The sequence below is a fragment of the Papio anubis genome, chromosome 20, assembly GCF_008728515.1.
Source record: "Papio anubis isolate 15944 chromosome 20, Panubis1.0, whole genome shotgun sequence".
Classification (NCBI taxonomy): Eukaryota; Metazoa; Chordata; class Mammalia; order Primates; family Cercopithecidae; genus Papio; species Papio anubis.
The window spans coordinates 3,671,897-3,686,036 of record NC_044995.1 but is presented as its reverse complement, the minus strand read 5'-3'; the positions used below and the strand labels follow the sequence as shown (position 1 = coordinate 3,686,036).

The 14,140-nt window shown below is 49.2% G+C and overlaps 1 protein-coding gene across 2 annotated transcripts in view; it reads left to right on the top strand.

The window, feature by feature from the left end:
* Window positions 1-14,140, top strand: part of CLPTM1 (CLPTM1 regulator of GABA type A receptor forward trafficking) — a 39,813-nt gene that overhangs the window by 3,450 nt on the left and 22,223 nt on the right. For both annotated transcript variants that reach the window (XM_003918595.5, XM_003918594.2), the window contains exon 2: window positions 4,470-4,582. In XM_003918595.5, coding sequence (XP_003918644.1) covers window positions 4,470-4,582 — 113 coding nt within the window. The remainder of the gene's footprint in view (window positions 1-4,469; window positions 4,583-14,140) is intronic.

The following is a 14,140-nucleotide window of genomic DNA, read 5'->3' as shown; positions in this document are numbered from 1 at the left end:
GACCCTCGCCCCAGTCTCCTGCTTTAGCCAGCATGCTCCTATAGCCAGGAACTCAGCTTTGCCATTCATTCCTTCAGCGAATACAAATTGAGTCTACTACATGCTAGGCCTTGTTCTGATGCTGGGGATACAGCTGTGAACAAAATAGGTGCTGCCCTCTTGAAGGCCCTTATCCTTGTGTTCTAGTTGGAGCTGAATTTGTAGGGGAAGCACAGACAGGGACACACAGTGAACAAGATAAATAAGAAAAACAGCAGTTCAGATGACTCTGTGTGCCATGGACAGAAATAAAGCTGGGATGGGAATAGGAAGTGAGGGGTGGGTAGAAGAGTTGCAATTAAATAGGGTAGTCTAGGAAGGCCTCTCTGAGGAGGTGATGCTTGAACAAAGACCTGAAGGAAGTGAGAGAGGGAGTCCCAAAGATACGAGGGAAAAGCCTTTCAGGCAAAGGAACAGCCAGTGCGAAGGCCCTGAGGTGGGAGGTGCCTAGTGTGATGAAGGAATGTCAAGGAGATTGGAGCGGGTGAGGGGAGAGGAGTGGCTGGGGACAGATGCAGATTATGCCAGGCTTTGGAGGCCTTGGGGAGGACTTGGACTTTACTCAGGGAAATAGGAGCTGAAAACTCTGTCACCACAATCTCAGCTCACTGCAACCTCTGTCTCCTGGGTTCAGGCAATTCTCCTACCTCAGCCTCCCAAGTAGCTGGGATTATAAGCATCTGCCACCACACCCAGCTAATTTTTGTATTTTTAGTAGAGACAGGGTTTCACCAGGTTGGCCAGGCCGGTCTTAAACTCCTGACCTCAGGCAATCTGCCTGCCTCAGCCTCCCAAAGTGCTGGGATTTCAGGCATAAGCCACCATGCCCAGCCTTGTAGTATAATTTAGATGGTATAACGTTAGTTAACCTGTTGTCAGGGTAGAGTTCGTTGACTCCTGGTCCATTTATGCAGTTGTGTGGTGCAGCCATCACCACAGTCTGGTCTGAGAAAGCTTCTGTCTCCTCAAAAAGTTCCCTTTTGCAGTCTCTGCTGCTCCCAGCCCTAGGCAGCCACAGAGGTGTTATCTCTGTAATTTTCTACAAATTTCTTAAACAAGGACCTAAACAACATCCAGTCTTTTGTGTCCAGCTTCTTTCATTGGGCATAATGGGTTTGAGGTTCATGTTGTTACACAGATCTGCAGTTGTTCCTTTTATTTTATTTTTTACAACCTAGGATCAGGGAAATTTGGCCTTTGGGGAAATCCTAAAGTACACGCTCTCACTTGTTCCTTTTCACTGCTGAGTAGCAGTCCACAGACGTGACACAGTTTATTCTTTCATACCTCGAAGGATATTTGGGTTGTTTATAGTTTTTGGCTATTGCCAATAATGCTGCTATGAACGTTCATGTACAAGCTTTTCTGTGGCAGTATTTCTTTTCTTTTTTTTTTTTTAGTAAAGACAGACAGGGTCTCCCTGTGTTGCCCAGGCTGGTCTCCAACTCCTGGGCTCAAGGGATCCTCCTGCCTTGGCCTCCCAAAGTGCTAGGATTATAGGCATGAGCCACCACACCCGGCCATTGTTTGTTTTTGAGGCAGAGTCATGCTCTGTCGCCTAGGCTGTAGTGCAGTGGTGCGATCCTGGCTCACTGTAGCCTCATCCTCCAAGGCTCAATTGATCTTCCCGCCCCAGCCTCCTGAGTAGCTGGGACCACAGTCATGCACCACCACACCTGGCAAATTTTGGTATTTTTTATAGAGATGAGGTTTTGCTGTGTTGCTCAGGTTGGTCTTGAACTCCAGGGCTCAAGCAGTCTTCCTGCCTTGGCCTCCTGAAGTGCTGGGATTATAGGCATGAGCCACTGCGCCCAGCCTGGCTGCACATTTTCTGCCTCCTGGGTAGCCATTCAGGATGGGTTTGCTGGATTGTGTAGTAGCTGCACATATGACTCGTTAAATAACTGCCATATTTTCCGAAGTGGCTGCACTTTTCCTTTCCCCATAGCAATGTATGAGGGTTCCTGTTTTTCCACATCCCCGCCAGCACTTGTGATTGTCTGTCTCTCTGCTGATAGCCATCCTAATAGGTGTGAAGTGACATCTCATGGTGGTTTTAACTTGCCCTTCCGTGGGAAGGTTCCCAGCCAGATTGCCCATCACTAACAGGTAAGAGAAGAGACCTGGGAGTCAGCCAGACATAGCTTCAAATCCTGGCCTGGCATCAAATGTCCATTCCTGACCCCAAATCAGCTCAGACCCGTTGAAACCCATACTTGGGCCCCTAAATTTCCCAGGAGCTAGGCTGGCCGTGAGGAGAGGCCTTGTGCCTGTCTGATTTAGCTTCCGCAGCCGACCCCTGCTCCATAGATCTCATCAGAATGTGGCTTCCTCTGTCTCAGCCCAAGGGTCTCACCCAATGACCCAGACGCCAAAGGGAGCGCCTCAGGGAGACCTCTCTGACCACCCACTCCAAAGTGGATCCCTGTCCCCAACTCAGTTGCTGTCACTACCCCCTGCTTGTTTTCCATGTACCATTTTTTTTTTTTTTAGACGGAGTCTCGCTCTGTCACCCAGGCTGGAGTGCAGTGACGCGATCTCAGCTCACTGCAAGCTCCGCCTCCCGGGTTCACACCATTCTCCTGCCTCAGCGTCCTGAGTAGCTGGGACTACAGGCGCCCACCACCTCGCCCGGCTAGTTTTTTGTATTTTTTAGTAGAGACGGGGTTTCACCATGTTAGCCAGAATGGTCTCGATCTCCTGACCTCGTGATCCGCCCGTCTCGGCCTCCCAAAGTGCTGGGATTACAGGCTTCAGCCACCGCGCCCGGCCTCATGTACCATTTTTAATTATCCTGTTTACCATTCTAGTGTGTTTCCCTCTAGATCCTCAGCTCTGGGCAAGCAGGGCCCACATTTCTGTCTTAAATGTACCAGTATTTTCACAATCTGGTCCACAGGTCAGAGAGGTGAAGTGATGTTCCCAAAGTGTCACAGCAAGAACGGTGGGACCAGGACAATAGCTGAGGCCCGTTTGACCCTGGAGCCCCTACAGTGCTGTCCTGTACTTTGGGAGATTACAGGACAGAGCTCTTGCTGGTGAAGGGGACAGGAGGTGACAAGTGACACATTTAACAAATGTGGCCCCTCTGACCATGCTCCTGGGGCATTTGCTATCTGGTGGGTGAGGTGAATGGAGAAAACATTGCAGAGGAGTGGACTGGGGGCTGTGGAGGGGAAGGCCAGACACTGGCGCCTCAGAGGGAAGTGGGTTTGGGTGACCTGAGTGTCCAGGGTGAGCCCTTCAGGCAGCAATGGCTACACAGGTGTGTATCACACCCCTACTCTGTGCCGCTGCAGCTCCCGAGCTGACCATGACCATGGCAGCCCTGGTCCTGCCTCTTGAAGGCTGACGGCTGAGGGGACAGCTGGGAGGAGGGGTGAATGAGAACAGAACTGGGGAGCTAGCAGGGTGCACGAAGGGTGAGCAGGACATCCCCTTCCAAACCTGGCATTCTGAGAGTCTCTGATTGTGACCTTCTGTGTCTGAGGGAAGAGCCCCCCTCTGGGAAGCCGTGCCTGGCTCCCTCGCCCGCCCCCCTTCCCTTCTGTCATTCTGCTTCTGCGGTTGTCCTTCCTGAGTGACCAGACAAGTGGCTTCACCTCTCTGAGCCTCCCTTTGCTCAGCAGCCAGATGGAGCTGGTCATAGTTTTGGCCTCAGGGTTAGTGTGCTGTGTACTGTCACAGACATGTCCTGTGGCCGTGGCTTATGGTAGCGGCTGATAGTCTGATTGTGTTTTTCTGTGTCTGTCTCACCTGCTGGACCAGGGGCCCTTGGAGGGCAGGGCTGGGCACAGAGGGGGTCTCAGGAATGGTTTGCCCAGGGAAGGCCCTTTCAGCTAAGCCCCAGTCTTGAAGAATCTGGCACCTGCCATGAGACTCCTTCTGTTGTTGTCGCCAATAGCCACCTCCTTGCATCCTGGCTCCAGCCCCAGGGAGCAGTGGACAGTCATCAGGATCAGACTATGTCTCTAATCTTCTATTTCTGCACCTGCTGCTTCTCTCACTTCCTCCTTTGCACCACCAGCTTGCTATGTTTTAGGTCACAGCTCCAATGCCCTCTCCAGGAAGTTGCCCCGACTTCTAGGCTGGACCAGGTACCTCTCGGGGCTCCTGCGTTCCAGCCCCGTTCTGGACAGTCACTGTCTAGAGATGAGTCTGTCTCCCCACCGGGCTGTTGAACCCCAGGAGGACAGCAAAGGACTCTCTAGGTCACCACTGGGTCCCCAGCGCAGAGGAGGTGCTCTGGGAGTGTTTTTCTCCTAAAACAAGAGGGCCCTACCTTCCCAGGTGCTTTCACTGATTCATTCTCCAGTTATTGATAAGCAGCCACTCTTTGCCCAGCCTGTGTCTGGCCTTCATGTGTGATGGTGTCTAAGATAGCCCCCGTGTCCATTCTCCCTCCTTATCCTGGCCTCTGTCCCTCACAGGTGACCAGCAATGGCAGCATCGGGAGGGACCCGCCAGCAGAGACCCAGCCTCAGAACCCACCGGCCCAGCCGGCACCCAATGCCTGGCAGGTCATCAAAGGTGTGCTGTTCAGGTGAGCAGACGGGACTTGGGTTTGTTCACCGAAAACATTCAAATAAAAGTAAGGAAGAAAGGAAAAATCAGCTGATCAGCTGAGGATGGTGATCATTACTGTATTGGTAGAGATACTTTTTTTTTTTTTGTATGATGGAATATTTTCTAAACCTTTGTTTTACTCTGGTAAAACATATTGAAGTAGGGAGTCTCCCTGAACCTGTTCTGGTTTGGTGGGGGCTACCTGATTTGTAACAAATAAAAACACAAAAAATACTGAAGTGGTTTGCTAGGACCCTTGTAACAAGTAAAACAGACTGAGTAGTTTAAACAACTGAAATGTGGAAATTGACTGTCTTACAGTTCTGAAGGCTGGAAGTCCAGGATCCAGCTGTGGGCAGGGGCAGTTTCTTCTGTGGCTTCTCTCCTTGGCTTGTAGAAGGCCATCTTCTCCCTGTGTCTTCATGTGGTCTTTCCTCTGTGTGTGTCTGTGTTCTAAGCTCCTCTTATGGGGACACTAGTCATGCTGGCTTAGTGCGCACCATAATGACCTCACTGAACCTTACTTTTTAAAAGACCCTATCTGGGCCGGACACAATGACTCACCCCCATAATCCCAGCACTTTGGGAGGCCAGGATGGGAGGATCGCTTGAGCCCAGGAGTTTGAGACTAGCCTGGGCAACATAGTGAGACCCTGTCTCTACCAAAAATAAAAAAATCTGGCCGGGCGCAGTGGCTCACGCCTATAATCCCAGCACTTTGGGAGGCCGAGGCGGGCAGATCATGAGGTGAAGAGATCGAGACCATCCTGGCCAACATGGTAACACCTGTCTCTACTAAAAATACAAAAATTAGCTGGGCGTGGTGGCACGTGCCTGTAGTCCCAGCTACTCGGGAGGCTAAGGCAGGAGAATTGTTTGAACCCAGGAGGCAGAGGTTGCGTGCGCCACTGCACTCCCGCTTGGGTACAGAGCGAGACTCCATCTCAAGAAAAAAAAAAGAAAGCCAGGTATGGTGACACGTACCTGTAGTCTCAGCTACTCGAGAGGCTGAGGTAGGAGGATCACTTGAGCCTTGGAAGATTTTTTATTTTTATTTTTGTAATGGAGTCTTGCTCTGTTGCCCAGGCTGGAGTGCAGTGACGCGATCTCAGTTCACTGCAACCTCCGCCTCCTGGGTTCAAGCGATTCTCCTGCCTCAGCCTCCCAAACAGCTGGGATTACAGGCATGTGCCACCATGCCCAGCTATTTCTGTATTTTTAGTAGAGATGGGATTTCTCCGTGTTGGTCAGGCTGGTCTCGAACTCCCAACCTCAGGCAATCCACCCGCCTTGGCCTCCCAAAGTGTCGGGATTACAGGCGTGAGCCACTGCACCCAGCACCTGGCTAATTTTTTTTTTTTTTTTAGTAGAAATGGGGTTTCACTATGTTGACCAGGCTGGTCTCGAACTCCTGACCTCATGATCTACCCACCTTGGCCTCCCAAAGTGCTGGGATTACAGGCGTGAGCCACTGCGCCCGGCCTGACCCTTGGAAGTTGAAGCTGCAGTGAGCTGAGATCACACCACTGTACTCCAGTCTGGGCAACAGAGTGAGACCTTATCGCAAAAAAATGTTAGGGGAGCCCGTCTCTAAATCCAGTCACGGTGGTGCTGAAGGTTAAGACTTCAACATACGAATTTCAGGAGACATGGTTCAGCCCACATCTGCACATAACATCAAATTTACAATTTTAACCTATGTTTTCATTTTAACCTTTTTTTTTTTGAGACAATCTCACTCTGTCACCTAGGCTGGAGTGCAATAGTGTAATCTCGGCTCACTGCAGTCTCTGCCTCCTGGTTTCAAGCGATTCTCCTGCCTCAGCCACCTGAGTAGCTGGGACTACAGGCATCCGCCACCATGCCTGGCTAATTTTTGTATTTTTAGTAGAGATGGGGTTTTGCCATGTTGGCCAGGCTGGTCTTGACCTCCTGACCTCAGGTGATCCACCCGCCTTAGCCTCCTAAAGTCCTGGGATTACAGGCGTGAGCCACTGCGCTTGGCCCATTTTAACCATTTTTAAGTATATAGTCCTGTGGCATTAAGTACATCTTAATGTACTGTTGTGCCCCCATCACCATTATCCATCCTGAGAATTTCCTCTTCCCAAACTGAAATTCCACACCCGTCAGACACCAGCTCCCCATTTATTCCTCCTTGCAACACCTGGCAGCCACCTTTCTATTTCCTATCTCTCTTTCACTACTCTAGTTAGCTCCTGTATGTGGAATCAGCATTTGTCCTTCTATGACTGCCTGGTGGTGACCCTTTTACCTGTGGGTTCACATGCTATTCCTGGGCAGTGGAACCCCAGGGCCTGCTTTTTCAAAGCCCAGCTTCTCTCCGAGGCCCTGGGGAGATGCTGGGTGGTAGTGGGAAAATATGCTTGGCACTGGGTTCTATCCTTCCTGCCTAGACCTGGTGACAGCCACCTTCTTTGCTCTGAGCCTTTGTTTACTCCTCTGCAAAATAGATATTCCTTTTATTTTTTTTCTTTTTGGAGATGTATTTTAGCAAAATAAGAGACCACACCGTGCAATTAGGCAGTCAGCTCCCCTTCTTATCAGATAGAAGGAATTGCACAGCAGAGATGTTTAAAACAATCATCCCGCCGGGCGCAGTGACTCACGCCTGTAATCCCAGCACTTTGGGAGGCTGAGGCAGGTGGATCACGAGGTCAAGAGATCGAGACCATCCTGGCCAACGTGATGAAACCCTATCTCTACTAAAAATACAAAAATTAACTGGGTGTGGTGGCGCATGCCTGTAGTCCCAGCTACTTGGGAGGCTGAGGCAGGAGAATTGCTTGAACCTGGGATATGGAAGTTGGAATGAGCTGAGATTTCACCACTGCACTCAGGCCTGGCGACAGAGCTAGACTGTGTCTCAAAAAAAAGAAAAAGAAAATAAAACAATCATTCCCTTGGCTAGAATGTCTTCACGTGGCCATGGCCAGCTGCACAGGAGGCTGGGAAATGTGGTCTTTAATCTGGGAAACTGAGCACCCTGCTGGAAAGCAAGACTTCTATTACTGAGGAAGAAGAGGAGAGTGGTTTTGGGGGGGGGGCAGCTACTTCTCTCTTCCATAAAATCTTACTACTTGTTTCCCTTAACTTATAATTAATGTGTGTTTACTTTACCAAATTAAGTAGTTCAAACAATACAGAAGAGTGAAAAGAAAAAAGCAATGAAAAAGTGTAATGTGGGCTGAGTGCTGTGGCTCACGCCTGTAATCCCAGCACTTTGGGAGGCCAAGGCGGGTGGATCACCAGGTTAGGAGATCGAGACCATCCTATGGGCTAACATAGTGAAACCCCATCTCTATGAAAAAAAAAAAAATTAGCCAGGCATGGTGGCAGGCTGCTGTAGTCACAGCCACCGGGGAGGCTAAGGCAGGAGAATCACTTGAACCCGGGAGGCAGAGCTTGCAGTGAGCCAGGCACTTCAGCCTGGGTGACAGAGTGAGACTCCATCTCAAAAAAAGAAAGAAGAAAAAGTGTAATGTATCGGTGACCATCCCATAAGCACACACTTTTGTAATTGACCCTAAATGGGATTATATATAGATGCTCACAGATAAGAGTTGTTTAAAATAGAGAAAAATTAGGAGGCGGGGGGCAGGTAGTGTCAGACAGCGTGTAAGAGCACAGCCCTGCTAACATATCAGCCCTGCCACCTCTGAACTCTGTGGCCTGGTCAGGTGATCACCCTTCTTGAGCCTCACTTTCCATTTCACAGACAGGAATCTTGACAATCAGGATGCATCAAAAGGATTCCAAGAGAATTCGTGTCAACTGAGAGGTGCGGGACCTGGCACACACTCAGACGATGTCGGCCATGATTCCTTTTGTTGTTCAACGTGAAAAAAAAAAAAAAAAACCTTAGGATCAGCCTGAGCAACACAGCAAGACCCCATCTCTTTAAAAAACTAAAAACTTAGCTGGGTGTGATGGTGCGCACCTGTAGTCCCAGGTATTAGGGAGGCCGAAGAGGGAGGATCGCTTGAGCCCAGGAGGTCAAGGCTGCAATGAGCCATGATCATACCACTGTACTCCAGCCTGGGCAACAGAGTGAGACTGTGTCTCAAACAAACAAAAACCTTAGGAAATATGTAGTGAAACAGTTAAAAGAAATAGCTCATGAGGCCGGGTGCAGTGGCTCATGCCTGTAATCCCAGAACTTTGGGAGGCCAAGGCGCGTGGATCACCTGAGGTTGGGAGTTCCAGACCAGCCTGAGCAACAGGGAGAAACCAGTGTCTGCTAAAAATACAAAATTAACTGGGCGTGGTGCCTTGTGCTTGTAATGCCAGCTACTCAGGAGGCTGAGGCAGGAGGATCACCTGAACCCGGGAGGCGGAGGTTGCAGTGAGCCGAGATCGTGCCATTGTACTCTAGCCTGGGCAACAAGAGCGAAACTCCGTCTCAAAAAAAAAACAAAAAAACACAAAACTCATGATCCCTGATGTAGTCACTGATCACATTCTAGACTAGAGCAGAACCGCCTGCCTGGTGTCCTCCAAGAGTGTCACACAGGACACTGAGAAACTGTGCAGGAAAGAAACCTCCCCACTCTGATAAGTTGCAAAACTGACATGTGTGCCTCAAAAATTCCTGCCATGTGCCCTAAGCTTCTGTCATGGTCCCCTGTCCCTTATCGTCTTCACTTCATCTCCCCTCCCCATGGCCACGTAAAGACTTCAGATTTTCTTATATATCACCTTCTTTTTTTTGCATGCTGCAAGCTGCTCTGCATGAAAATTATTTTTATCTTTCCCTTCGTTTTTACATAAGCGATAGCCTGTTTTACACACTGTTCTGCTCCTTGATTTTTTTCATTAACAATATATCTTCGAAATCTTTCCACGTCAGTGCATAGGGAGCTTCCTTCAGAGAGACATTTTTAATACAAGTCACACTGTAGGCTAATTTCCTTTCTTAGAACGAGGCAGCATCAAACATCAGTTCGGGTGGGCGCTCAGAGACCGTCTTGGCTGCAGTTCTTAAAATGGGATTCAGGGTTTGTTTTCAGGGGCCCATGAACTCCTTGTAGCTTGAAGCTGATTATGCAGGAATAGCCTTTCTGGATAGCGGGTGGTGTCTGTGGTGTTTGTGGTTTTGAGCACATGTGGTTACCTGGAGTGGGAGGTGGAGCAGGAACTGGGTATATAAAGGAACGGGGTGGGAGGGAGAGTTTTGATTATACGTCTTTTCATATATTTAAAAATGTTCTGAACCTGTGAATGTAGAATACCTATTTGGGTGGGAGAGAGGATTTAATGTCTGTTTTCTTTGCTTACTCAAGTGTATCAGGAAGCATTAGAAAGGTCCAGTCTCCTGCAGGCCTGGGCGCATGGATGAGGGGCTGTGGCCATGAGCCCTCTGAGAGGGTCCACGGAACTGTGGGCGTGTGGATACACACAGATGTTCTTCAGGTGACTAGGGGTTTGGAATCCAAAAAGGCCTGGCCTTGTTTTGTACATGGGAACCTAGAAGCCCAGAGGGGTTAGGACCCCCACAGGCCACACACTAAGCCAGGGGCAGAGCTGCCTGGAGGCATCACTGCTTCCACACTCTCCCCAGGTGTGTTTACTAAAATGAGAGCCTCTGCTGGAGGCATTGGTACCCCAGAGATTGCCAGGTCCAGGCCTTCCCCAGCCATGCGTATCAGGGACTTCATAGGGAGGTAGCAGATGGCTCATCTGGGCCATGGCCCCTGAGACCCTGGACCCCAAGGCCTCGTGGCTTGTATAGGCAGAGGCAAGTCCCTGTGCCTGATCCTGCCCCGATCAGGGCTCAGCAGGGAGGCACCCCACCCACAGTAGAATTCACTCATAGTGTTTTTCCACTCCAAAGTTTTTTGTATGCCTTTTTCCTATGATTAAAATAACAGTAATAGCTAACACTTCTAAATCACGTATTGGGTATGTCTAGGTTCCATTCTGAGGTACGTGTGTGTGTGTGTATTTCAGATATATATACACACTATATAAACATATATATATGTAATTTAATGCGTGTAATGCTTACAAACTACCCTATGAGAGTAGGAGCTGTTATTATCTCCATTTCAACCACTGAAGTTGACCACTGAGGTCACAGTAAGCTGGGCTCGTAACCTCTTCTGCTATATGGTTATCATACTGGTAATTAATAAGTACTTGAATCATTTAATAATCACATGGCTGCATGCAGCTGAGAAACCTCCATTAACACGGTAGAGATTAATTTCTCTCTGATATACCAGTCTGGATGGAGGCAGACTAGGATTCAGCAGTCTTCAGTGACCCAGACTCCTTCTTGCTGTTTGTTCCACCATTGCTAGGTTTTTCCCTTTATCGTCATAGCCCAAGACAGCTGCTGAAGATCCAGCCATCACATCCACACTCCAGGCAACAGGAGGGAAGAAGAAATCAATAAGGAATATTCCTTCTCTTTAAGGACTTTTTTTTTTTTTTTTTTTTTTTTTTTTTTTGAGATGGAGTCTTACTCTGTCACCCAGACTGGCATCCAGTGGCGTGATCTCGGCTCACTGTGACCTCCGCCTCCCAGGTTCACGTGATTCCCCTGCCTCTGCCTCCTGAGTAGCTGGGATTATAGGTGCCTGCCACCACGCCCGGCTAATTTTTGTATTTTTAGTAGAGATGAGGTTTCACCATGTTGGCCAGGCTGGTCTCAAACTCCTGACCTCAAGTGTTGGCTTCCCAAAGTGCTGGGATTATAGGTGTGAGCCACTACGCCCAGCCTCGTTTTGTTTTTGGTATCTGTTGTTGGTGCTGATTCTCACTCATAATATCTTGTTTGCTTTTGTGCCTGGCTTATCTCTGTCTGTGTCCTGATCATTATACTTGAAAAGTTATTTATAGGAATTTTGGGGCTAGGATGTGCAGTGGCCGGATCTCAGCTCACTGCAAGCTCCGCCTCCCGGGTTTACGCCATTCTCCTGCCTCAGCCTCCCAAGTAACTGGGACTACAGGCGCTCGCCATCTCGCCCGGCTAGTTTTTTGTATTTTTTAGTAGAGACGGGGTTTCACCATGTTCGCCAGGATGGTCTCGATCTTCTGACCTCGTGATCCACCCGTCTCGGCCTCCCAAAGTGCTGGGATTACAGGCTTGAGCCACCGCGCCCGGCCGGATGAGCATATTTTTCTACAGAGAGGATTGCCTTTGCTTCTGCCTGGGGACATTACCAAGTCCCAGGTTTCCTTGCACCAGGTTCAGGTCTTGAGCTGCCCTGCGTGACTCCTTGTCCCACGAGTGGCCTTGCATACTTGGCCCTGCATACCTGGTGTGTAACTCCTGGAAATGAGTAGGTCGCCTGGTTCCCTCCTTCCTAGGGGTGGAGCCTTGCGCCTTGCAGGGTCTTAGTTTCCTGTAGGGTAGGTCTCTGGTTACCTCATACGTCATATGTGCCCTGGGCTAGCATTTCTTTTTTTTTGAGACAGGGTCTCGCTTTGTCACCCAGACCAGAGTGCAGTGACACGATCATGGTTCACTGTAGCCTCAACCTCCTGGACTCAGGTGATTTTCCCACCTCAGCCTCCTGAGTAGCTGGGACTATAGGCATGGTGCGCGCTGCCATGCCTGGCTAATTTTTGTGTTTTTTGTAGAAACCATGTTGCCCAGGCTGGTCTTAAACTCCTGGGCTCAAGCGATCCACCTACCTCTGCCTCCCAGCATGCTGGGGTTACAGGTGCGAGCCACCGCACCCAGCCTAGACCAGCATTTTTGTCACCTATCAAAACACCTAGCAGATGTCCTCAGACACATGAAGAAGCTTATAGGGCTCCTTTACTTATTATTTTTTTTCCCTAGACCTGCAAATCCAGGATCCTTTACTTCTTTTTTTTTTTTTTTTTTTGAGACGGACTTTTTGCTCTTGTCGCTCAGGCTGGAGTGCGATGGTACAATCTCGGTTCACTGCAGCCTCCTTCTCCTGGGGTCAAGCGATTCTCCTGCCCCAACCTCCTGAGTAGCTGGGATTACAGGCGCCTGCCACCACTCCTGGCTAATTTTTGTATTCTTTTTTTTTTTGAGACGGAGTCTTGCTCTGTCGCCCAGGCTGGAGTGCAGTGGCCGGATCTCAGCTCACTGCAAGCTCCGCCTCCCGGGTTCACGCCATTCTCCTGCCTCAGCCTCCCGAGTAGCTGGGACTACAGGCGTCCGCCACATCGCCCGGCTAGTTTTCTGTTATTTTTTAGTAGAGACGGGGTTTCACCATGTTAGCCAGGATAGTCTCGATCTCCTGACCTCGTGATCCACCCGTCTCGGCCTCCCAAAGTGCTGGGATTACAGGCTTGAGCCACCGCGCCCGGCCAATTTTTGTATTCTTAGTAGAGACGGGGTTTCACCATGTTGGCCAGGCTGGTCTCGAACTCCCGACCTTAGGTGATCCACCCGCCTCTGCCTCCCAAAGTGCTGGGATTACAGGCGTGAGCCACCACGCACGGCCCATCCTTTACTACTTTAGGATTCCTACTTTCCCTTCAGTCTTTGCCTGAAGGTTTGGTAGCCTACAGTCTTGTCCATTCTTCAGAGCTATTTGTATATATTCATATGTAAACTTGATAAAAATTATATGCATGAGAACAAATATGAGAATACGTGAGCAGCATATATTCTCATCCTATCAATATGTATAATTATAAATATAAAATACATTGATGTCTTCGTAGTGTATTAATTTTTTCAAGCTTTTTCAATTCTTTCCAATGAGAGGGTTGGTCTGAATAATTTAGCCCACTGTTACTAAAATTGGAACTAACCTATCGCTTACTATCTGCTTCTCCAGAAATTCCGCTGAAGTTCAGAAATGTTGCTCTTTCTAAGCTTCTGTGCCTTCGGGCTCATTGCAACCTCTGCCTCCCAGGTTCAAGTGATTCTCCTGCCTCAGCCTCCCAAGTAGCTGGGATTACAGGCGCATGCCACCAGGACCAGCTAATTTTTGTATTTTTAGTAGAGACGGGATTTCACTATGTTGGCCATGATGATCTCGATCTCTGACCTCGCAATTTGCCCGCTTTGGCCTCCCAAAATGCTGGGATTACAGGCGTGAGCCACCATGCCCAGCCTCTATACTTTTTAAGTTATTTTAAAATGTGTAATTAAATTACTATTGAGTATAGTTGCCCTGTTTTGCTACCAAATACTAGATGTCGTTCATTCTATTTTTTGTAGCCATTAACCATCCCCAGTTCTATGCTTTTGAAGTGCTGGGATTCCAGATTCTTTCTTTCAGAAAGGTCATGTTTATTATTATGTTTTCTTTATTTCGTTTTTCTTTTAATTCACCCATCTGCACACTGAAGGGGTTCCAGAGTCTTAGTATCCTCTCTGGGGGGTCCCAAGGGGCTGGATGGCAGGTTTCCCAGACTGAGGTTTCAAGAGTCAGCCCCTGCAGCCCTGTGGTCACCAGGAGCTCCTGGAGGACTTAGAGTCAAGGGTCTGCATGCAGACCAGGGCAGTGCCAGCCCCCCCTGCACTGGCAAACGGTGGCATCTGGGCTCCCTCCCCAGATGTGGTCTTTGGGGACATCTT